This window comes from Gadus morhua, chromosome 23 (assembly GCF_902167405.1).
Source record: "Gadus morhua chromosome 23, gadMor3.0, whole genome shotgun sequence".
In the NCBI taxonomy this organism is placed as follows: Eukaryota; Metazoa; Chordata; class Actinopteri; order Gadiformes; family Gadidae; genus Gadus; species Gadus morhua.
Window position 1 is genome coordinate 7,497,704 of NC_044070.1, and position 23,306 is coordinate 7,521,009.

The 23,306-nt window shown below is 40.5% G+C and overlaps 3 protein-coding genes across 7 annotated transcripts in view; 1 reads left to right on the top strand and 2 right to left on the bottom strand.

The window, feature by feature from the left end:
• Positions 1 to 3,665, top strand: part of dpp6a (dipeptidyl-peptidase 6a) — a 170,519-nt gene extending 166,854 nt beyond the window's left edge. For all 5 annotated transcript variants that reach the window (XM_030348975.1, XM_030348977.1, XM_030348972.1 and 2 more), the window contains one exon: positions 1,330 to 3,665. In XM_030348975.1, the coding sequence (XP_030204835.1) occupies positions 1,330 to 1,485 (156 nt within the window). In that variant the 3' untranslated portion in view covers positions 1,486 to 3,665. The remainder of the gene's footprint in view (positions 1 to 1,329) is intronic.
• Positions 3,666 to 3,791: 126 nt separating this feature from the next.
• Positions 3,792 to 7,744, bottom strand: LOC115537226 (gamma-glutamyl hydrolase). The gene is made up of 9 exons (XM_030348978.1): positions 7,431 to 7,744; positions 7,172 to 7,280; positions 7,022 to 7,072; positions 6,693 to 6,777; positions 5,928 to 6,066; positions 5,290 to 5,396; positions 4,835 to 4,925; positions 4,581 to 4,715; positions 3,792 to 4,168 (listed from the first exon to the last, which is right to left on the bottom strand). The coding sequence occupies exons 1-9, from the start codon at positions 7,600 to 7,602 to the stop codon at positions 4,053 to 4,055; spliced, it is 1,005 nt and encodes a 334-aa protein (XP_030204838.1). The 5' UTR covers positions 7,603 to 7,744; the 3' UTR covers positions 3,792 to 4,052.
• A 1,358-nt stretch (positions 7,745 to 9,102) lies between these two features.
• On the bottom strand, positions 9,103 to 13,549 carry LOC115537390 (gamma-glutamyl hydrolase). Its single transcript, XM_030349294.1, has 9 exons — positions 13,378 to 13,549; positions 13,180 to 13,288; positions 12,433 to 12,483; positions 12,061 to 12,145; positions 11,649 to 11,787; positions 10,614 to 10,720; positions 9,976 to 10,066; positions 9,756 to 9,890; positions 9,103 to 9,365 (listed from the first exon to the last, which is right to left on the bottom strand). The coding sequence occupies exons 1-9, from the start codon at positions 13,457 to 13,459 to the stop codon at positions 9,241 to 9,243; spliced, it is 924 nt and encodes a 307-aa protein (XP_030205154.1). The 5' UTR covers positions 13,460 to 13,549; the 3' UTR covers positions 9,103 to 9,240.
• Between the last annotated feature and the right edge of the window lie 9,757 nt (positions 13,550 to 23,306).

A 23,306-nucleotide genomic window follows, 5' to 3' on the forward strand; every position in this document is an offset into this window, starting at 1 on the left:
ACTACAGCCAAACAACACAACACTTCCAATGCATTGCCCCAGCTGTGACATCTGCAGCCAGCTCTCAGGTCCTAATGCGCGGAAATCCTGACACTTCCACGCTTGACTCGTGCTCTCGATGCGCTCCAGCGCGTCTTCTATCCTCAGACCCAGAAGGATCCGACACGCAGACCTCAGGATTACCCAACACAAAGCATTCCCTCCACATAATGGGATTAGCAGCATTAGACAACGAGATAATCCTTTTAGTGTCTGATACCAACGGGTATTGTTCCTGCACAGGCTATCACAGGCCCATAGTTCAGTTACTTCAATCACATGCGCGTGCGTCGATGTACACATGCGCGTGCGTCGATGTACACACGCGCACACACAAGTGCCTACGCTGACAGATGTGCCAAATGGGAGCTGCAGGGTGAAGTAGATCCTTTCAAAGTCAAGACAAACTTTGTTCTTATGTTTTGTTGTATGAATTACTTACATCGCATCAGTTACGCTACACAAAGTAACTTTCAAGTTCCCGTTAATGTAAAAATATAATTATATATTATATATTATATGTGTACAAACATGATCCTCTAGGTGGGGTCGTTGTACCGTCAGACCTAGAACCTGGTCCTGGATATAAACGAATGTCAAACCCCTCTGTCTTTTAAGTACAACAGTGCTCAGATTTAGTCTATTCAATTAAAATTATAAAATAATAGTCTCAATTAGTAGTCTCAATAGGCTTTACAGGCCAGCCTTATATGAAAGCATTATCGCCCTCAAATTAAAGGCAAATTAAAGAATCCATTGATGTATTCTCTTCGAGAAGGAACACAGAAAAAGTATCCCTCCTTCCAAGGATGGTTCGGAATGCAATTGGTGCCCAATGCAATTGACAGACATTTAATCATAGAATGAAACAAAAACCCAAATCGGAATAAGTGCTCAATAAATCAATGAAGTACTCAATTTTCCTTAGTTTATTGGGCCTCTCCAGACGCCCGGATCCGTCTGTACGTTGGCGTAGAATATTGGTTCTCAAGTGCTGGGTCGGGATCCACGAGAGTATTGTAACAGGGGGCCGAGTGGGACAAATGATGAAGATTTTGTTTCATCATTAGTACGTTTGATGACTAAAAGAGGATTATTGCGTTTTTCGACATACAAAACATAAACATGTTCTTTGTTGACACGTTATTGATAATGTGCAAAATGAGTTGGGTCCTCGGCCACGTCCTCCACAGTGTCACGGCATGAAACGTGTGGGGACCCCTGGATGGAGACAACGTGGCACTCTGGAGAAAGACGCACTCACACACACGTCCTGTTTGTTTCCCCCAGATTTACCCGGACGAGGGCCACTTCCTGCCCGGGGACGCCACGCGGCTGCACCTCAGCCAATCCCTGGTCAACTTCTTCGAGGAGTGCTTCAGACTACCGGACAAGCTGTTCGAGGAGACCTTGGAGGAGGAGGAGGAGAGCGAAGACGAGGGTTAGTTAGCCCTGCACCGCACTCCTCCTCTTTGGACCTCCCGTCGACACCACCACGCACGACCCGCAGACCAACCTCCACATCACGGCCACCAGTTGCAACCCCCCCCCCCCCCCCCCACCTCCAGCCCCTTCGTCCTGCTCTGCTCCTCCCTGTCACTTTGTCCCTCCTCAGACTGCCCGTTACAGCAGCAGACGGCCAATCTCACCAACGTCCTCCCTCCGCCGTTCCCCTCGCTATCCATCTCTCTCTCTCTTTTATAATACTGCACAGACTCCAAGGAAGCATCCCCCCCCCCCCATCCAACAACGAATCTCAACCCATGTTGGATTCTGCTGAATACGTCGGTTACACTTAAGTTCCAGATGAGTGAGCATCTTTCGGCCCACTCTTGGTCTGATTCACACAATCGGGAAAAAGACCATCGCATCACCTCACTTGAGAGAGAGAGAGAAAGAGAGAGAGAGAGCTCAGTTTCCGCTCAGTCAGGACTTCGGTCTGATGGCTAAACTAAAGAAATGAACTTTAAACTTTTAGAGCACAAACTTTGTCAATATGGATCCTCTATTTGAGCAAAGATAATGAAACTGCTTCACACGGCCAGTGGTAGAGCTGGAAAACCTTGCTATTTTTAAAGTTGTGAAGAACTTTGATGTCGGACTGTGGTTATGTCTCTTGTTCTTACGGTATGTAAATTAGCACAGTGACAAACAAAAAAACAACAACACTTGGCTTTTTTCCTTTTTGGTATACCGATGTTTCCGCTCCATGTTCGTATAACTGCGTAGTTTCGTTATTGTATTTCAGTGTTGACGGATATGGCAACTGTCAAAAAAAAAATTGGGGAGTAAAAAAAACAAGACAAGATCAGTCCAAAGCTTCAATCTTGTTTCTGAGGTTGTTATTTCACGAATCATTTCATGGACGTTTTGAATCGTTTTTTACTTTCGTTTGTGGGTGAAAAAAAAAACATGAATTTTTTTGCAGGTCACTGTGCCTTACTTTGGAAACAGTTTCCCTCCGAGAAACATACAAACACATATTCTTTCTAGGTTCAGAAGGTCATCGCTGGAGCTTATTTCAGTCGTATCAACCATTCCATATAAGAAGTTCCTAGTTCCTTGTTAAAGTGTGTGGCACAAGCCAGTGGTTCCCAAACTATGTAAAACACAGTTATGTTTGGTTTTCATAACTGTTTTTAAGTTATGTAAATGTAAAAATATATTTCGAAACGTTTTCCAAGGATAATGTATGAAATATGAGGGAGGGGGGGGGGGGGGGCTGAAAAATGATCCTGTGCTATCAACGACAAACTTGTTAGGGAACTACTGCTATATTCCCACAATCCCTTTCATTGTGGGCCTGTTAGCTGCAACGCTACACAAAGACATAGCATATCTGCATGCATTGTTGTCCTTAACAAATGGGTACAACGTTGATTACAAGTCATGCTTATCCACCATGTATAGAAGCTACATATTAAGTACTTTACTAAGGCTTAGTCACACGATCCGGTCTAACTCACCACCGCCCCCACTGAGAATCAGTTGAGCCCAGACACTAGCATTAACACCACATACAAGATTTGTGTATAAAGAGGAGGGAGTTGACAGTTGGAGAACAAATATAATGGCCATCATACAAAATGGTGTTTGCTTACTTTTTATATGTGTATATAAATGTTTTTGGGGTCTTTGTTTTCTTTTTTACATTTGAATGCTTCTTGCCATTGTTTTCGCTGCATGTGTAAAGCAGTCATCTGCAGTAACATCGTTGGTCGCCTATGTTTCCCTGTAGCCATTTTGACATCTTGAATGTGCCCCCCCCCCCCGGTAGTACCATGATTTGAGGTCCCACTTTCATCTGCTTGATGTGTAAATGTTACTCAAATATTTTATTCTAGAAAAAGAAAAGAACCGAAAAAAACAGTGTCCATGGAGTGTTATTTGTGCGTGCGGCATTTTGGGGACGTTTACACTTCAGTCCCGTCTCCCGGAACGCAGTAACCGAGTGAGGAGACGAGACTTTTGAGATGAGAACCGCGTGGGATTCTGTTGGACTCTCCCGTGTCGCCGGCGGAAGGACTTTTAAAAGACGCTCTTCGTTGCATCCGAACAAGACAGCGGGGACGGAAGAACGGCAGAAATGCAGCATGAAGGTCAATGTTAGAATAAAAGGAAAAAAATATTTTATCATCGTTCATTCTGTTCAGACTGCTGTTTGGTGCTCTCGAGCGGGCACCGGCCTGCCCTTCTGAAGAGAAGCCACAACCGGTCGTGAAGTTTGTTTTTATAAGAAGCAGGCGTGTCAGTATATTAAAAAAAATTGCTTTTATTTCAATCCCATCTGATGGCACATTCTGGTCTGTCCGGTTGGAGTATATTTCAGACAACTCTGGGGTATATTTCAGACTCTTTCATCGAAAGTGAGCGGAGTTGTTCACATTTCAATAAGGAGCAAGTAGGGGTCAGAGCCGTCCTGCTTTAGGACACCCGAGGGTCGGGCCAGCGGAAATGAGGGACTGAACCAACCCCCTTTCTGCTAATATAATGGCCACCCTGATATGTAGTTCCTAGAAGTAGTAAACCTGCTCAAAGGCAGAGCCATTAGTGTACAGGGGGGTGTAGTTGTATATCAGGGCATCGCGCTCCTCCTCCTCGCTGCTGAACTTGTGGAAATTCTTCTTTGCTGTAAAAAAACAACCAAAACAAGAAAGAGAACATTTCAGGTTTCACTGAGAGCTGGTCTGATCATCGCTCAATTTATATAATGGGAGGAAACAAAGGGCTGAAGAAATCTCTCATTCTTCAGCACAATTAGGCAGGATCATATTTCCTGGAATATACATGACTGCTTATGCGTTTCGCTTTGTTGACAAATTAAAACTCAAATCACACGGGAGGAGTATGAGGATAGCGATCAAAGGTTAATTCCTGTTTTCAAAGCTGTTCATTCTTACGACTCATTTCATGAGTGTGGAGAACCGTTGGGACTTTGCTCGGTGCCTCACAGCTGATCAAAGTCACCCGAGTTTCTCTGTCCTCCTTGAGCACGACGCCGTCGTCGAGCGACTGAGCGAGAAATGGCTGCTAGTTCTGACCTTCGTTGACGAAGAAGTCGGCCATGAAGAAGGTGGTTTTGATGGCGTTTGGTGAGTGGGGGATGTAGTCCCGGGTCCACTCGAAGGCGTTCTTCTCAGGGTGCCACTGGGTTGCGTAGATCGGGTAGTCGTACGCTGATGAAGAGGCGAAAAGATAGGTTCGTTTAGCACTCACGAAGCATTCCAATATGCTTAAAAAATTATGACTTTTTTTTTTTTCTTAGTTTTCGCAGACTGTGTGTGACTGTTTTTACCTTCCATAGTCGACACAAATTCAGTTTTTTCGTCGCTGTTGGTTGAGAGCACTCTGTAAAACTTGCTGAGCTCCGGGTTATTTCTGAAGGTCTGAAACACAGAAATCAACTACTTCATGAGACGGGGCAGAACCCCTTAGCGCAAAATGTTTTATTTTGTTTGGGCTTGTTTTGGGCTTTTATTTAATCATTTGTTCTCACAGACAAAATTAAACCATAATCTTTCAACATTTGGCTTAAACATTAGGTTTGAACTGCAACGTTCAGACTCCATGACCTATACACCAGACACTTTTATACAAAGGGCTTTGAATTATTGTTGAATACACGTCATATCAATAAGCAGGTTGGGTTCAGGGCATTGTGCTAGGGAAGGCCTACAGGGTAGGCTGTGGACACTGGGTTTCGAACTCCCACCCTCTGGCTGAGTTTCGGTGTCAGGAATCGACTCCTACCTCAGTTGCGAGGCTCAGTCTGTGAGAGTTCTCTGTGAGCGCTTCAGAGGCCAGAGCTGTCAGAAGGTCTGGTGGGAAGCCGCTGAACAGCTTGCTTACCCTGGATTCTGTAGGGGAGCAACAGCTATATTTCAGAATTGTATATATTATACTGATAAATGAATGGGATTCACAATGACAAAGTGCAAGCCTCATTGAGGGTATATATTTCATAATTCCGTCATTACAGAGCAGGTAGGGATTAGGGTAGGCTATGTTACTGTCGGCTGAAAACATAAGCTATTGAACCTAGAACCGTTCGGCCCGAGAAGAAAACATGGGCCAATATAGGCCTTCCGGCGACCCAATTCCTAATTTGGGATGGCCATGATGAGAAAAAACATTTTATAATCATGTAATATAATTGACTTATAACCACAATCATTGTTCTGTATTGTTTTCATATTCACTGTAAGGGATGCTCATCACCATGTGTATATCATAAAATAGAAAAGTATTCAACTTAATTGTCTAGTCAGGGCCAGATACCTCCCCTCCGAGACATAAAAACAGCCCATCAGACGCAAATCACATTTAACGAGAAATTGCAAGCCCTGCTGGTTCCTGGGGGTTGGTGTGAAGGGGGGGGGGGAGCCTACCATTGGTAAAGACGAGGGGTAAAGCCACGCCGTTGGTGTTGGTGGAAGAGAGGAGAAGCTTCCCGCTGGTCAGGAAGGTGAGCTCCTCCAAGCCCAGACAGGTGCCCCACACGGGGAAGTAGTCTCCTCTGGAATTGGCCTAAAGCGAAAACATTTGCATCATAGCCCCTTGTGCACTGTAGGCCTCACTATGTAGGTCACCGTAGGCCTCACTATGTAAGTCAACGGTGCACCGAGCACACAGACGGTACGCCTCATGGTGACAGGGTTAGATCCCGACTCGCGGCCCTACCCTACAGGGCACTCCCTCTGTCTTTCAACCCACTCCCCGTTCTCCCTGCCCTACCCTGTTCCTGTCGTGACACCGAAAAGGACACACACACACACACAGGGGATCTTTAGTTTCGTGACACCGGCTTAAAGGGAAGCATGTTATTTGTATATGCATTTATTATTACTTATTCACTAGTTAACATATCAAAGCTGTCAAGTCAATTGAATTTGTATAGCCCTTAATCAGAGTATCGAGTCTCAAAGGGCATTACAGGCCATATATTTATGACAAACCCTAACCCTCCCAGTGGGCAAAAAAAAACTCCCTTAATTATCGAGAGAGAAACCTTGAGAAGGAACGAAGAGTAGGGGATCCATCTTTCCAGGGATGGTTAGGGGTGCCATAATTGACCTACATAGTATTTGGATGTTTGTATGTCGCACATATCTAAGTAGATAGCAGAGCATGCCTTTGTACTTTGAGCAGAGTACCTCGATCGTCAGCTGATAGAAGATCTTTGCAGCCCTTGCATAACCTGATGTAATAAGATGGGCCCCACCGCCCGGGAAAAGTATGCTGTCAAAGTTAGAAGCACAGATTTGTTAGTGTTACATATTTTGGATTATATATATTTGAAATAGCCTCAACCTAAAGGTTACAGCTCATATTAAATTGTGCTCCTTCATGTTGGTGTATTATTCACAGTTGAATCTTCCACTAAACTTGTATCTTAACTCCTCAAGGCCTTAATAGCAGCTGTGAATAAGACATAAGCACTCTACAATTACCAATAGACACTATTGAATAGGCATGTACCCACCCATTCAGGGAGTTGAAGAGACTTTTATACTGCTCCAATGTCTGGTTGATCCTATTGGGGGGGGGGGGAAACGCTTGAGTTTTCAACCGGTTTGTTTGTTTGACCGGGGGCACACCTGACACGAAGACTCTCCTCACAGGGACCACTCACCTCACAGGGACCACTCTGGCTCCTGCTGACTCCAGATACTTAACGTAGGAGGCAGCGATATAAGACGTGACGTTAGGCGGGGGTGAATAGGACTCCTGCGACAATATACCTGAAGACACAGCATCCAATGTATTTCCACATTGCTTTTAAATCCACGAATGAAACTAACATCAACTATTATAATCTTGTACTTTGTTGGACGACAAACACCCTTCATAGGTCTACTTCTCAGATGACTACATTAAGCCCTAGTCCTTACCTATCACTGGAGCGTCGTTTCTCTTGAAGGAAAGTCCAGATACGGATCCGACCGTTACGCAGAAAAGCAACACGAAGATGTCGACCGTAACGCATAAAAACAACACAGACATGTTTGGTTTAGCGACTACGTGAGCAATTGTGCCGCGCAGACCCTTCACAACGTCCATCATTATGCTATCTTACTCCATGTAGGCGACCCGTTGTTGCTGCGATGTGGAACAATCGGTCGATTTCCGGCAACAACATCATGTGATTCTTGGCTCCATCAGAGGGGCGTTCAGAATCGCAAACATAGGCGAACGTTCGCGAACGATTTTAAACATTTTCCGTTAAACGAACATAAGCAAGCAAACGTTTACGAACATAGGTAAACTGTCTGAAGAGGTAGTTCTCCACAAACACTTCGGCTACGTGACATTCGTTGCCATGGCATTAAACTAAACTATATTGAAATCATTTACTCCTTTCCTACACAGAAAGCAATAGATAAAACGTTTCATATAGCCAATCTACACCCTTACTTCAACTGTTGTCTTTTGTATCCTAAAATGCGATTTGAACGTTATATCGCAGTAAGTGGGTACAACTTCGGTGACGTAGCCCTCTATTCTTGAATTTTCCGTACTGGTTGTCTGCAGTAGGCTTTCAACGAGGTCGACCACTTGCAAACCCTCTTCTGTAAACTCTTCCATTAACATGGAGGCTACCGCTAATACCATGGCCTTCGTATCCATTTTTTTCGTTTACAGTTTGTTTAGAACGGTGTTCAAAAATCGTTCAAAATTAATTGTTTAATGTCAACGCGTTCGTTGCGAACGTTCGCCTATGTTCGCTGAACTTGAACGCACCTCTGGTGTGTGTTAGATAGACTTTCGAAATGGAATTTTAATTATGCTGTTGTTTAACCCATCTGTAATCTTTAGACCGGCGACTTAAATTACAGTATTTTGCTCATTTATTTTAAGAATTTTGTAGAATTCTAATATAATAGCATATATCATGCACATAATAGAATATGTCAGTAAAATACGATCATATTTGTCATTGAGGTTATTCAACTTCATCTGCATAACTTTAAACAAAAGTTTCTTACGCAAGATCAGACATCTTAGATGGTATGTTCCATTCTAAAACAAATTTCTGCAATGTAATAAATATGGGTTATTGTTCATTCATTATAAGTTAGTCTAATTTAACCATGTTTAATAAAAACATAGGTAATTTAGATTTCATTGAAATCACTCGATGGACAATAGCGTGTAAACACTTCCAGATCCATAAGGTTCTCTTGCTGCGGCCTCAGGACCAAGACAAAGATTCTCTCTCTTTTTTTTTTTTTTTTTTCCCCACTGTCTTTATTGTTTGTCTCTCTTCCATCTGAATTGTAGGTACAGCTCATCACAGGTCTTCACCTTGAAACCACTCGGGGGTTGGGTTGGGTTGGGCTGTGTGTGTGTGTGTGTGTGTGTGTGTGTGTGTGTGTGTGTGTGTGTGTGTGTGTGTGTGTGTGTGTGTGTGTGTGTGTGTGTGTGTGTGTGTGTGTGTGTGTGTGTGTGTGTGTGTGTGTGCGCACGCGTAGGTATGCTTAACCTGCACCACTGGCACTAATACTTGATGTAAAAGTCGACCCATGTGTTTAGAAGGACCATCTTCCTAGTTGGACAAGAAATACAACAAACAAGCACATGGTGATTTTAGTTTTTAACATTGCTTTATTTTTCATAAGAAGAGAGTTTTCTTCTATTATGATTACATCTATCAGGGCACTATATATCAGAGTGGGCTGTATATAGGCCTACATGTAGATCTTAAGGGAAATAGTACTTTTGCTCAAACACAGAACCTCCGGGAGAGGAGTATAGGGGACTATAGTTGTATATCAGTCTGCTGTCCTCTTCTGTCTTGTTGTTGAACTTGTGGAAATTCTTCCTCGCTGTAGAAAGACAAACAAGATAAAAAAAAAGTAAAAGGCTTGAGAGATCGCGCAATAGTTATAATGGGAATGGGTTACCCAACATGCACGATTAGGCTGTGACAGACTTTAAAATGGAGAGGCCTTGCTATATGGACGGCTCTTAGTCCCATATTCTGAATGTACCATGCAACTAAATATACAGAGTGTTGACAGGAAGTCCAACTATCAGAAGAAAAGTTGCTCATGCTTTGGAAAACAAAACATTACCCTGTTCCAAGTCATTGTACCATGTTATTTTGAATGAAGTTTAAAGTGTTAAGCTACATTAAAATAACGTGGCGCTGCCTTCAAAACACCAAGTTTTGTTTCTATCGAGTGACTCTAAAAGCAAAATAGCATCGTTCTGACCCTCGTTGACAAAGAAGTCGGCCATGAAGAAGGTGGTTTTGATGGCAGCTGGTGAGTGGGGGATGTAGTCCCGGGTCCACTCAAAGGCGTTTTTCTCAGGGTGCCAAAGGGTTCCATAGATGGGATAATTGTACGCTGGTGGGAGGAGAAGAGATGTATACTTATGAGGCTTGTTTGGGTCTTTGTTTTCGTAGATGGGTCATGTGACTGGGCTGCTTACCTTCCATAGTCGACACAAATTCTGTTGTTTCGTCACTGTTTACAGAGAGAACTCTGTAAAACATGTTCAGCTCTGTGGAATTTTCAAAGACCTGAAACAAGAGCCGCAAACAATAACATTTTGTAAAGCTTTATGGAGACTGACTTGGCGAATAACGGCACACATTTATATACAGAACAACAAAATACATCACTATTTACTTTAAAATTAAACAATAAAGAAAACTTGCTTGTAACCCAAAATATCTGGACCATGGGAATGAATCTGCTGTATTGTTTCCCAAGAAACAAATTTAGGCTGTACGCTCTATGGAGCAATAGTAGTTTGACTGGTTATCACAGAGGTCAAAGGTTACAGATTTACCTTAATTCTGGATGGAGAAATAAGGAGGAGAATTAAGTTAAAGGAGGAGTAAATAGTTGTTTTAATCAATGCTTCTCACCCCAGGCATCTGCGTTTAATTGTGTAATTTGAATATGTTGTATATTTTTGTAACTGTAAAATATTTTAACCTATTTCAAGTTTTCTCTAAATGTGTTTCTGCAACCGTTTTTTTGTGCTGCTTTTCTTGGCCACGGCTCTCTCCCTTCCAAAATAGAAAAATTAAATATATGTGTAAAGATTTTGACAGGGCCTACATCAGACGTGACGCTCCACTTGTGGACGTGGGCTGATATCGGCTCGGCGGCCATGTCATCCAAAAGATCTGGCGGGAACCCTCCGAACATCCTGCTCTGCCGGGGATCTGTAAGTCAGCCGTTATAACACAATGACTCTAGACGTTGTTACACTGCCAAACATGCCCGTCTTATGCACGCCTTTCTCCCGGCATGGTCTGCGCCGCGCGTTTACACTGCCCAAGGTAAATTGCCTGCTTGAGCTAGCACCCCAATTTACCCTCCCGGACCCTACACACATTGGCGGTTTCATTTTGATGTAAATGCGATTAGACGGCTCTGCGGTTCGAGGGGGGGGGGGCTTGGATGGAGGTGTTGCTGCGTTGCTTAGACAGAGACAACCTTATCAACATGAGTAGTTCGAACTGGAGAACCTTCCTTACGATGCTTTTGTCGGGATAAAATACAAGTGGTCAGCAAAATAAAGAATATGTTGGCATTTCTGCACATGTAAATAGTTAATCACGTTTGTAGCCTACACTCAGACGTGAACTCATTCTTGCATATAGGGTGTCTTCATTTAGGAAAAAATAAAAACATTTGGGAGTATGCAAATTATTCTAAAGGGGTCTAGACTCTGTGCATAGCCCCGCCTTCTCTAGTGAACCTAGAAAGCCGGCGCTGTGGCGAACGTGGGATTTTACCCCCTCGGTTTCTCACAGGCAACACGGTGAAATTGCCGGGCGTGCTAAGCTGCGACCGAACCGCCTCGGCACTGTAAAAATGCCTTGTGATAATGCACAGTGAAAAAGTGTAGCACTGATAAATCACCTTCCTTCAAAGGCATTTCAAACAAATATAAATCAAGGTCATAATAAACGTATATATGATATACGTCATGTGTGGTGAAGACAGTAGTGAAGGTAAATGACTGAAGGCTAATTGTAACAACAATGACAACTATTTAGGATGTATGGTTCAAGCTTATCTGACTGCAGCCACATGTAATGCGGATGTTGGTACCCAGCGGTCGTTTTGGAGCCGTGAAGTTGGTACCGTTTGTGAAGACCATGGGTAAAGGTATTCCTCTGGTGTTGGTGAGAGAGAGCAGCAGCCTCCCACTGGTCAGGTAGGTGAGCTCTTCAAAGCCCAGACACGTGCCCCATATGGGGAAATAGTCCCCTCTGGTGTTGGCCTGAAATGGAAAACGCATGCAGGAAGGAGCTCAATGGTCCTTCTTCACTTAACGGCCATCTTGGCTCTAAAGCAAGCTGGATGGGGGAACTTGATGTGGAATTTCGCATTCGGTACTCAGACAAAAACAAAAGTTAATTTGTGAAATGATTTTTTTTTTTAACGTTATGCAATCGTCCCTTGACTGCCAGTATGGTAATACTATGCCAGGTGAATGTAGCAAAAAAGTGCTGTGTTGTTGTACTGTATTTTACTTTTTTTTGTTCGTTTTTACCTCCAGAGCCAGCTGGTAGAATATCTTTGCAGACCGGGCATAACCCGATGTAATAAGGTTGGACGCACCACCTGGGAAAATGACGCTGTCAACAAGTACAGTTACAGTTAAAAAACATAATTAATTTGGTGTAAGGTACTCAAATACCTTTCGTAAAACAGTCACAATTCAAGGAGTGTATGATTTTCCTGTTTTTAGAAAGACATTTTTTATAGTAATTTACGTTCAGATGCAACACCGAAACGCTTTGGATAATCCACTCTTTCATGTTGGCGTATAACATTACATTCAGGTGTTCAGCGAACTGTGTAACTTAACCCCACTAGGCATCGTTAACAGCTGGGTTGGGATAAAGACAATGACTGTGTTTACCCATTCAGGGAGTTGAAGAGGCTGGTATAATGCTCCAATGACTGGTAGATCCTGTGGTAGAAAAAACGCCGAGCTAAATCAGATTTGTATGTTTTATGCAGACAATTCCACCAAAATCTGGGCAAATTGCAATCCATCGCTAAAAAACTTTTGTCATATAGACAGTGACAGATATGCATGGCCCTGACGGGAATTTAACCCCTAACCCTGGCAGTAAATGAATAAGAAAGATAAGAACTCGTTCAGTTAATGTTGTGGATTAAACCCTTGTTTATGGTTTACATGTGGGCCATGTTAAGAAAAAAAAACGACATCTCAACCCCTACATATAGCGGTGACAGTGGTGTCAAAATGTCACCAACGTTCTCACTCATGAATCAAAATTATACCGTAAAAAATGGAATAGTGTACCTGTGACTCTCTAGCTCACTGATTTGATACATGTTGTACATTTTCAAAATATGAACTGAATATTTACTACTTACATTTTATAGGCCTATGTTCCAAAAAAAACATAATGAAGGACTTTCCCTCCAAACAATATAGCAATAATATTTTATTTTATTAGGAAAAGGAAAAGCCTGAATTGGTGAACAATTGATTCACACTAGTGTTTATATGGGGGGTAATCCACGGCTTCCACGCCTATCCAAAGATAATGCACACCTCCACCAAAATTGTTCCAAGTGGTCTCCCTCAGTTTTAGTCTAGTTCCGTGCTTTCTTTGTAAAAGAACCAAACACTTACGTGATGGGGACAACTCTTCCTCCTGCGGACTCCACGTACTTAACGTAAGAGGCGGCGAGATAACTCGTCATGTTTGGCGGGAGTCTACTGGTCTCCTGAGTCAGTATACCTTGAGAAGGGTTATTCATTTTTCAATATATCAATTCAACACTTTTCTTCTCGGTCTATTTTTAGAACGACATATATTAAGTTTCTTACCGATGATCGGAGCATCATTTCTCTCGACGAGGGAATGTGCAGGTAGACTTGCGGACAAGAGGCAGAGAAGCAGCACCAACATGTTAAGTTGAGGGCAGCGATATCCCGCCAAGCCGCCTCACGACCGCAGATCCCGTTGAGCCCCTCCGAGTTTGTAGGAGGGAAGACCTTGTCGTGGTCGCTGTGTTTAAGTTATTTAGTGTGAGTTTTCATCTGTCCACCAGATGTCCCTAGACTTCTCCCCTCAGTTCACGTATCCTACCTGGTACCTGCAATAACTTCGGACCCTTACCGCGGTGAAGTTGGATTTAGGTTTGATATTCGACGGATATTCAGTCCGGCACCAGCCGCTACTTAACTGAAATGTACCCAGTGAAAGCAGCAGGAGAAGGAGAACGATTAGCGCACCTCCCAGACAGGCCTGCATTAACCTGCCATTGGGCCCCCTGGGGTTGAGCGGTGTCGTAGACCCCCTGAGGAGTTTTTCTGAGCCAGTATTAAATAAACAAAAAAAACATTTACTGCAGCTCATGATAGGCCCCCTGATCGTCGTAGGCCCTGGGGCTTCAGCCCAGGTAAGCCCGTGCATTAAGGCGGCATCGCTCCCAGAGCCTCGGACTGAATTGCTGGAAAGTGATTTAGGCACCGTCATTATATTACTTAGTTAACGTAATATATCAATACAAAATAATTGCAGTTTTTTTCAATAGTTTCCATGTCGTGTGACCCAGTGCATCCAAACCAGTCACATTGCATTACTAAACCCTACAGATAAAGTCACATCACTGTTTATTGTATTTTAGTGCTTCCTCTATTTTATATGAATCTTAATTTGCAGAAATTATAGATATTTTTCCAGGAGCTTCTATGCCATGTGACCCAGTGACTTGTGTAAATACGTGTAAATACTTACAGATCCTTATGGGGTGCACTCACACAAGGATCTGTAAGGTCTTAAGGTCCTCCTTGCACCGGCCTCAGGACCAAGACAAAGATTCTCTCTCTCTTTATCTTACCTACCCACTGTCTTTATTGTTTCTTACTTTTACATCTGAATTGTAGGTAGGCCTACAACTCATCACCTTGAAACCCCTCTCAATGTTTTGGTGTGCTTACTGGGTTGGGTTGGGTTGGGTTGGGTTGGGTTGGGATGTGTGTGTGTGTGTGTGTGTGTGTGTGTGTGTGTGTGTGTGTGTGTGTGTGTGTGTGTGTGTGTGTGTGTGTGTGTGTGTGTGTGTGTGTGTGTGTGTGTGTGTGTGTGTGTGTGTGTGTGTGTCTTTGATCCGGACCCAAATTTAACCTAAAGGTGCGGCCACACCAGACACGTATCTCGCGTACTTCGCGTATGAAATCGCCATTTTTTCCATAGGGAACCATTGGTTTACGCGCGTATTACGCGTATTAAGCAACATTTTACGCGCGTATAGCGCGTATATTTACGCGCAATACTCGCTATACGCGCGTATATCGCGTATATCGCGTACATTTCAAGAGTTCAAAAAATTGAACTTTTTACGCGAAGTACGCGAGATACGCGTCTGACGAGACACGCATTGCCCAATCAGCGTTGAGCTTGACCCGACGTCACTGGCAGAGAGTAGTGAGCTTGGACAGAAGCATACGGCCGACATCTTTCTTTATTCTGTGTGGAAATAGTAACATAGTTACGCCATTAAATGCTTTTATGGAAACATTTCTAGCGAGAAATGTGCATTTTACTTTCATAATGTTCACTCGGTGAATGTGAAGGATGTTTGGTTTGATAGTTATGACGAAGAGGGAACGCTCCGTTCACTTGCATGGACATGGACTCATCTAGGCGAGTGACGTATGCGCGTATGGCGCGTATTGCGCGTATGTGACCATTTTTGACACAAAATGTTCAAGCAACATTTTACGCGCGTATCTCGCGTAAAAATTACGCGAGATACGCGTCTGGTGTGGCCGCACCATAAAACACACTCTGATATTGAATCGAAAAATTCAATTTGAGTGCACCAGGACAGATATCTGGGTCATTTTTTTTAGAGGCAGCCTTTCTAAGATGCTCTGCCAGTGTAACATCATACCGTGCTATAAGAGATTAAGGATACATTTTTTTACATTAGCTCACTAAAACTCTCTGTAACTCGTGTATTAAGCAAAAAAAGCCTTACCTCCAACAGTTGGTGTTATCGTGAGAAAAGGGAATGATGCAGAATTTCCAAAGTGATTCAGAAACTGCCGTAAAGCAGTACCTCTGACAGTATGACAATGTGTGACGTCATCGAATTTTTTGGGGTTTTGAGGTACGTGTCATCAGATGACAATACGGTTCAAATGAAGACACTCTGGTGCTCGCCTACAGGGCGTGGTCGAGGGGGCGCCCACTGGAGCGCCGTGTGGGGAGGAGGGGGGGAGGGAGGCGAAGGAACTTCACTATTTTATCAGTGACGTTCCTCTGTTATTGATTATCATATCATGTACACAAACGCTGTTAAATACAGAAAAAATAAAAATAATAATCAAATAATTTTACTTCCATCACTTTGGCGCCCCCTCTGGTGCGGCACCCCTATGCGCCGCATATAGTGCATACCCACTTTTTGGAGTAAGGTCTCGCTGCAGCCTGTAGGACATGGACATCCAACGTCCAAGTGCTGTCGCGTGACGACAAGATGACGGTGAGACTCCTTACGCCTCGTTTCCACATACGTACATTCTCGTATGCGATCCAACCGTCTCCGACCGAAAGTCCATTAATTCCTATGTGATTCTCCGTAATGTCAGTTTTTCCTCCGAGACTCTTTCTGTCCGGTATGTCCGTAATATACCTTCAGAAAATTTAACTTTCGCCGTCGTTTTACGGAGATACCGTATGAAAGTTTTTATGTTTTTCACAAAACATTTAAGTTCCTGGCAGGCCAAACTCCTCGCCGATCTCTTTCCAAGCCTGGTTGGTTTTGTTTTTATCTCTGTATATGTCGATCCTCATGTTCCAAAGTACCGGTCTCCTAAAAACGGACATTATCATACGATCCCCCATCTTTTGTCCTTAAATAAATTCATGTCCGTACGTAAAAAACACTAGCGACTCCTTCCGTAAATTTACGGAAGCACGGATACGAAAAACATAAGTATGTGGAAACGAGGCGTTAGCTGTGTCCCTATTCCTCTACGAATAGTCAAATCTCCTATCCTTTACTTAAACTTTGTGGAAAACGTCATCGGGTCAAGGAGAGATGAAAATGTGCTTCCTTTCGAACATAGGAAAAGACAGCGCTGTTTAAAATGAATTCGACTCCACTTCTCCTAACCAACGTCATTGCGCGACGGGGAGTATTGCTGACCTCTAGCGTTTCTATGGTGGAACTACAGTTTTCCGAAGTTGGTCTACAACAGGGGTTCTCAAAGTTTTGACAGCTGAGCAGGGACACGGGAAGTGGGGGTGCTTAGGGTGCTGCAGGACCCCCCCCTGGCGGCCCCTGGCTGTAACTGCAAGTTAGAAAGTTTTCTGAAAAAATCGATACATTTTTTTTAATTTAATTTTATCATACAACATGATTTTTCATCAAATGTTTGACATCCAACCTTTTTATGATATTTATGATGTTATCATTTCATTTTATTTAGAACATTGTCTGTGTAGGCTGACTTAGGCTATGATGCACAACGCAGAACTGTCCATAGCTGAATAATGGTACTATGCTGATTTTACATAAGCATGTTGGTGTTCAACATCTGCTGTAGTAAACATTCTAAAACTGGTGTAAGATGTTGCTGCCATACTAATAGACAAGTTGAATGTTATCGTTTTGATTCTGGAATCCCGCACATAAAATGGTTGGCAAAAAAAGAGCAAAGATGGACGGTTCACTTGACGGAGAAACCGTCACTTTCCTCTTATCAGATAACTCGTAACTCTGGATGAAAATGAAGGCTTTCTCTTATTTTAATTTTCCTTTGTAAACCTTTAGAAATAACCTCCTGAATCCTTGTTATAACGCTGTGTATAATCCCGGACCGCAACATCTTGTCGGCATGTTGTTAGTGTGTGAAATTCAGAACAGTATCAGCCGAGTTGACTCTAATTTCCACATTGTTTACTTGCCAATAAATAAAAAACGACAGTGTTACCCCTTATATTATATTTGACAAAGACAGCAGTGTTACCCTTTGTGTTTTTTCTCATGACGACCAACAAAAAAAAACAATGTTATCCCTTTAGTTTTTTTTCATGACGACCAATAAAAAACAACAGTGTTACCCCTTATGTTTTTTTTCATGACGACCAATAAAAAACAACAATGTTACCCCCTATGTTTTGTTTGATAAATAGCAACAGTGTTACCCCTTATGTTTTTTTTCATGACTACCAATAAAAAACGACAGTGTTACCCCTTATGTTTTTTTTCATGACGACCAATTAAAAACGACAGTGTTACCCCTTATGTTTTTTCTCATGACGACCAATAAAAAACAACAGTGTTACCCCTTATGTTTTTTTTCATGACGACCAATAAAAAACGACAGTGTTACCCCTTATGTTTTTTTTCATGACGACCAATAAAAAAACCACAGTGTTACCCCTTATGTTTTTTTTCATGACGACCAATACAAAACAAGAGGGTTACCCCTTATGTTTTTTTTCATGACGACCAATAAAAAACAACAGTGTCACCCCCTATGTTTTATTTGATAAATATCAACAGTGTTACCCCTTATGTTTTTTTTCATGACGACCAATAAAAAACTACAATGTTACCTCTTATGTTTTTTTTCATGACGACCAATAAAAAACAACAGTGTTACCCCTTATGTTTTTTTTCATGACAACTAAAGAAAAACAGCAGTGTCACCCCTCATGTTTCATTTGATAAAAACGACAGGAAAAGGCTTGCTTAACAAAGCATGGAACATGAGATTTACCTGTATAACTACTGTATTAACAGTATAAGGGGGAACATAAGTGTTCCCCCTTATGTTTTTATCAGAGCTGTCAGTTAAACGCGTTTTTATCAAATGAAACCTTTACGTTTCATTTGATAAAAACAACAGCGTTTTTTTTCATGACGACCAATAAAAAACGACAGTGTTACCCCTTATATTATATTTGACAAAGACAGCAGTGTTACCCTTTGTGTTTTTTCTCATGACGACCAATAAAAAAAAACAATGTTATCCCTTTAGTTTTTTTTCATGACGACCAATAAAAAACAACAGTGTTACCCCTTATGTTTTTTTTCATGACGACCAATAAAAAACAACAATGTTACCCCCTATGTTTTGTTTGATAAATAGCAACAGTGTTACCCCTTATGTTTTTTTTCATGACTACCAATAAAAAACAACAGTGTTACCCCTTATGTTTTTTTTCATGACGACCAATTAAAAACGACAGTGTTACCCCTTATGTTTTTTCTCATGACGACCAATAAAAAACAACAGTGTTACCCCTTATGTTTTTTTTCATGACGACCAATTAAAAACGACAGTGTTACCCCTTATGTTTTTTCTCATGACGACCAATAAAAAACAACAGTGTTACCCCTTATGTTTTTTTTCATGACGACCAATAAAAAACGACAGTGTTACCCCTTATGTTTTTTTTCATGACGACCAATAAAAAAACCACAGTGTTACCCCTTATGTTTTTTCTCATGACGACCAATAAAAAACAACAGTGTTACCCCCTATGTTTTATTTGATAAATATCAACAGTGTTACCCCTTATGTTTTTTTTCATGACGACCAATAAAAAACTACAGTGTTACCGCTTATGTTTTTTTTCATGACGACCAATAAAAAACAACAGTGTTACCCCTTATATTTTATTTGACAAAGACAACAGTGTTACCCCTTATGTTTTTTTTCATAACGACCAATAAAAAACAACAGTGTTACCCCTTATGTTTTTTTTCATGACGACCAATTAAAAACGACAGTGTTACCCCTTATGTTTTTTCTCATGACGACCAATAAAAAACAACAGTGTTACCCCTTATGTTTTTTTTCATGACGACCAATAAAAAACGACAGTGTTACCCCTTATGTTTTTTTTCATGACGACCAATAAAAAAACCACAGTGTTACCCCTTATGTTTTTTTTCATGACGACCAATACAAAACAACAGGGTTACCCCTTATGTTTTTTTTCATGACGACCAATAAAAAACAACAGTGTTACCCCCTATGTTTTATTTGATAAATATCAACAGTGTTACCCCTTATGTTTTTTTTCATGACGACCAATAAAAAACTACAGTGTTGCCGCTTATGTTTTTTTTCATGACGACCAATAAAAAACAACAGTGTTACCCCCTATGTTTTATTTGATAAATATCAACAGTGTTACCCCTTATGTTTTTTTTCATGACGACCAATAAAAAACTACAGTGTTACCTCTTATGTTTTTTTTCATGACGACCAATAAAAAACAACAGTGTTACCCCTTATATTTTATTTGACAAAGACAACAGTGTTACCCCTTATGTTTTTTTTCATAACGACCAATAAAAAACGACAGTGTTACCCCTTATGTTTTTTTTCATGACGACCAATACAAAACAACAGGGTTACCCCTTATGTTTTTTTTCATGACGACCAATAAAAAACAACAGTGTTACCCCCTATGTTTTATTTGATAAATATCAACAGTGTTACCCCTTATGTTTTTTTTCATGACGACCAATAAAAAACTACAGTGTTACCTCTTATGTTTTTTTTCATGACGACCAATAAAAAACAACAGTGTTACCCCTTATATTTTATTTGATAAATAGCAACAGTGTTACCCCTTATTTTTTTTTTCATGACGACCAATAAAAAACAACAGTGTTACCCCTTATGTTTTTTTTCATGACGACCAATAAAAAACAACAATGTTACCCCCTATGTTTGATTTGATAAATAGCAACAGTGTTACCCCTTATGTTTTTTTTCATGACTACCAATAAAAAACAACAGTGTTACCCCTTATGTTTTTTTTCATGACAACCAATAAAAAACAACAGTGTTACCCCTTATGTTTTTTTTCATGACGACCAATAAAAAACAGCAGTGTTACCCCCTATGTTTTTTTTCATGACGACCAATAAAAAACAACAGTGTTACCCCTTATGTTTTTTTTCATGACGACCAATAAAAAACGACAGTGTTACCCCTTGTGGTTTTTTCATTACGACCAAAGAAAAACAACAGTGTTACCCCTTGTGGTTTTTTCATGACGACCAATAAAAAACAACATTGTCACCCCCTATGTTATATTTGATAAATATCAACAGTGTTACCCCTTATGTTTTTTTTCATGACGACCAATTAAAAATGACAGTGTTACCCCTTATGTTTTTTCTCATGACGACCAATAAAAAACAACAGTGTTACCCCTTATGTTTTTTTTCATGACGACCAATAAAAGACGACAGTGTTACCCCTTATGTTTTTTTTCATGACGACCAATAAAAAAACCACAGTGTTACCCCTTATGGTTTTTTTCATGACGACCAATACAAAACAACAGGGTTACCCCTTATGTTTTTTTTCATGACGACCAATAAAAAACAACAGTGTTACCCCCTATGTTTTATTTGATAGATATCAACAGTGTTACCCCTTATGTTTTTTTTCATGACGACCAATAAAAAACTACAGTGTTACCTCTTATGTTTTTTTTCATGACGACCAATAAAAAACAACAGTGTTACCCCTTATATTTTATTTGACAAAGACAACAGTGTTACCCCTTATGTTTTTTTTCATAACGACCAATAAAAAACAACAATGTTACCCCTTATGTTTTTTTTCATGACGACCAATTAAAAACGACAGTGTTACCCCTTATGTTTTTTCTCATGACGACCAATAAAAAACAACAGTGTTACCCCTTATGTTTATTTTCATGGCGACCAATAAAAAACGACAGTGTTACCCCCTATGTTTTTTCTCATGACGACCAATAAAAAACAACAGTGTTACCCCTTATGTTTTTTTTCATGACGACCAATAAAAGACGACAGTGTTACCCCTTATGTTTTTTTTCATGACGACCAATAAAAAACAACAGTGTTACCCCCTATGTTTTATTTGATAGATATCAACAGTGTTACCCCTTATGTTTTTTTTCATGACGACCAATAAAAAACTACAGTGTTACCTCTTATGTTTTTTTTCATGACGACCAATAAAAAACAACAGTGTTACCCCTTATATTTTATTTGACAAAGACAACAGTGTTACCCCTTATGTTTTTTTTCATAACGACCAATAAAAAACAACAGTGTTACCCCTTATGTTTTTTTTCATGACGACCAATTAAAAACGACAGTGTTACCCCTTATGTTTTTTCTCATGACGACCAATAAAAAACAACAGTGTTACCCCTTATGTTTTTTTTCATGACGACCAATAAAAAAACCACAGTGTTACCCCTTATGTTTTTTTTCATGACGACCAATACAAAACAACAGGGTTACCCCTTATGTTTTTTTTCATGACGACCAATAAAAAACAACAGTGTTACCCCCTATGTTTTATTTGATAAATATCAACAGTGTTACCCTTATGTTTTTTTTCATGACGACCAATAAAAAACTACAGTGTTACCTCTTATGTTTTTTTTGACAAAGACAACAGTGTTACCCCTTATGTTTTTTTTCATAACGACCAATAAAAAACAACAGTGTTACCCCTTATGTTTATTTTCATGGCGACCAATAAAAAACGACAGTGTTACCCCCTATGTTTTTTTTCATGACGACCAATAAAAAACAACAGTGTTACCCCTTATGTTTATTTTCATGGCGACCAATAAAAAACGACAGTGTTACCCCCTATGTTTTTTCTCATGACGACCAATAAAAAACAACAGTGTTACCCCTTATGTTTTTTTTCATGACGACCAATAAAAGACGACAGTGTTACCCCTTATGTTTTTTTTCATGACGACCAATAAAAAAACCACAGTGTTACCCCTTATGGTTTTTTTCATGACGACCAATACAAAACAACAGGGTTACCCCTTATGTTTTTTTTCATGACGACCAATAAAAAACAACAGTGTTACCCCCTATGTTTTATTTGATAGATATCAACAGTGTTACCCCTTATGTTTTTTTTCATGACGACCAATAAAAAACTACAGTGTTACCTCTTATGTTTTTTTTCATGACGACCAATAAAAAACAACAGTGTTACCCCTTATATTTTATTTGACAAAGACAACAGTGTTACCCCTTATGTTTTTTTTCATAACGACCAATAAAAAACAACAGTGTTACCCCTTATGTTTTTTTTCATGACGACCAATTAAAAACGACAGTGTTACCCCTTATGTTTTTTCTCATGACGACCAATAAAAAACAACAGCGTTACCCCTTATGTTTTTTTTCATGACGACCAATAAAAAACGACAGTGTTACCCCTTATGTTTTTTTTCATGACGACCAATAAAAAAACCACAGTGTTACCCCTTATGTTTTTTGTCATGACGACCAATACAAAACAACAGGGTTACCCCTTATGTTTTTTTTCATGACGACCAATAAAAAACAACAGTGTTACCCCCTATGTTTTATTTGATAAATATCAACAGTGTTACCCCCTATGTTTTTTTTCATGACGACCGATAAAAAACAACAGTGTTACCCCTTATATTTTATTTGACAAATACAACAGTGTTACCCCTTATGTTTTTTTTCATGACGACCAATAAAAAACAACAGTGTTACCCCTTATGTTTTTTTTCATGACGACCAATAAAAAACAATAATGTTACCCCCTATGTTTTGTTTGATAAATAGCAACAGTGTTACCCCTTATGTTTTTTTTCATGAATACCAATAAAAAACAACATTGTTACTCCTTATGTTTTTTTTCATGACAACCAATAAAAAACAACAGTGTTACCCCTTATGTTTTTTTTCATGACGACCAATAAAAAACAGCAGTGTTAC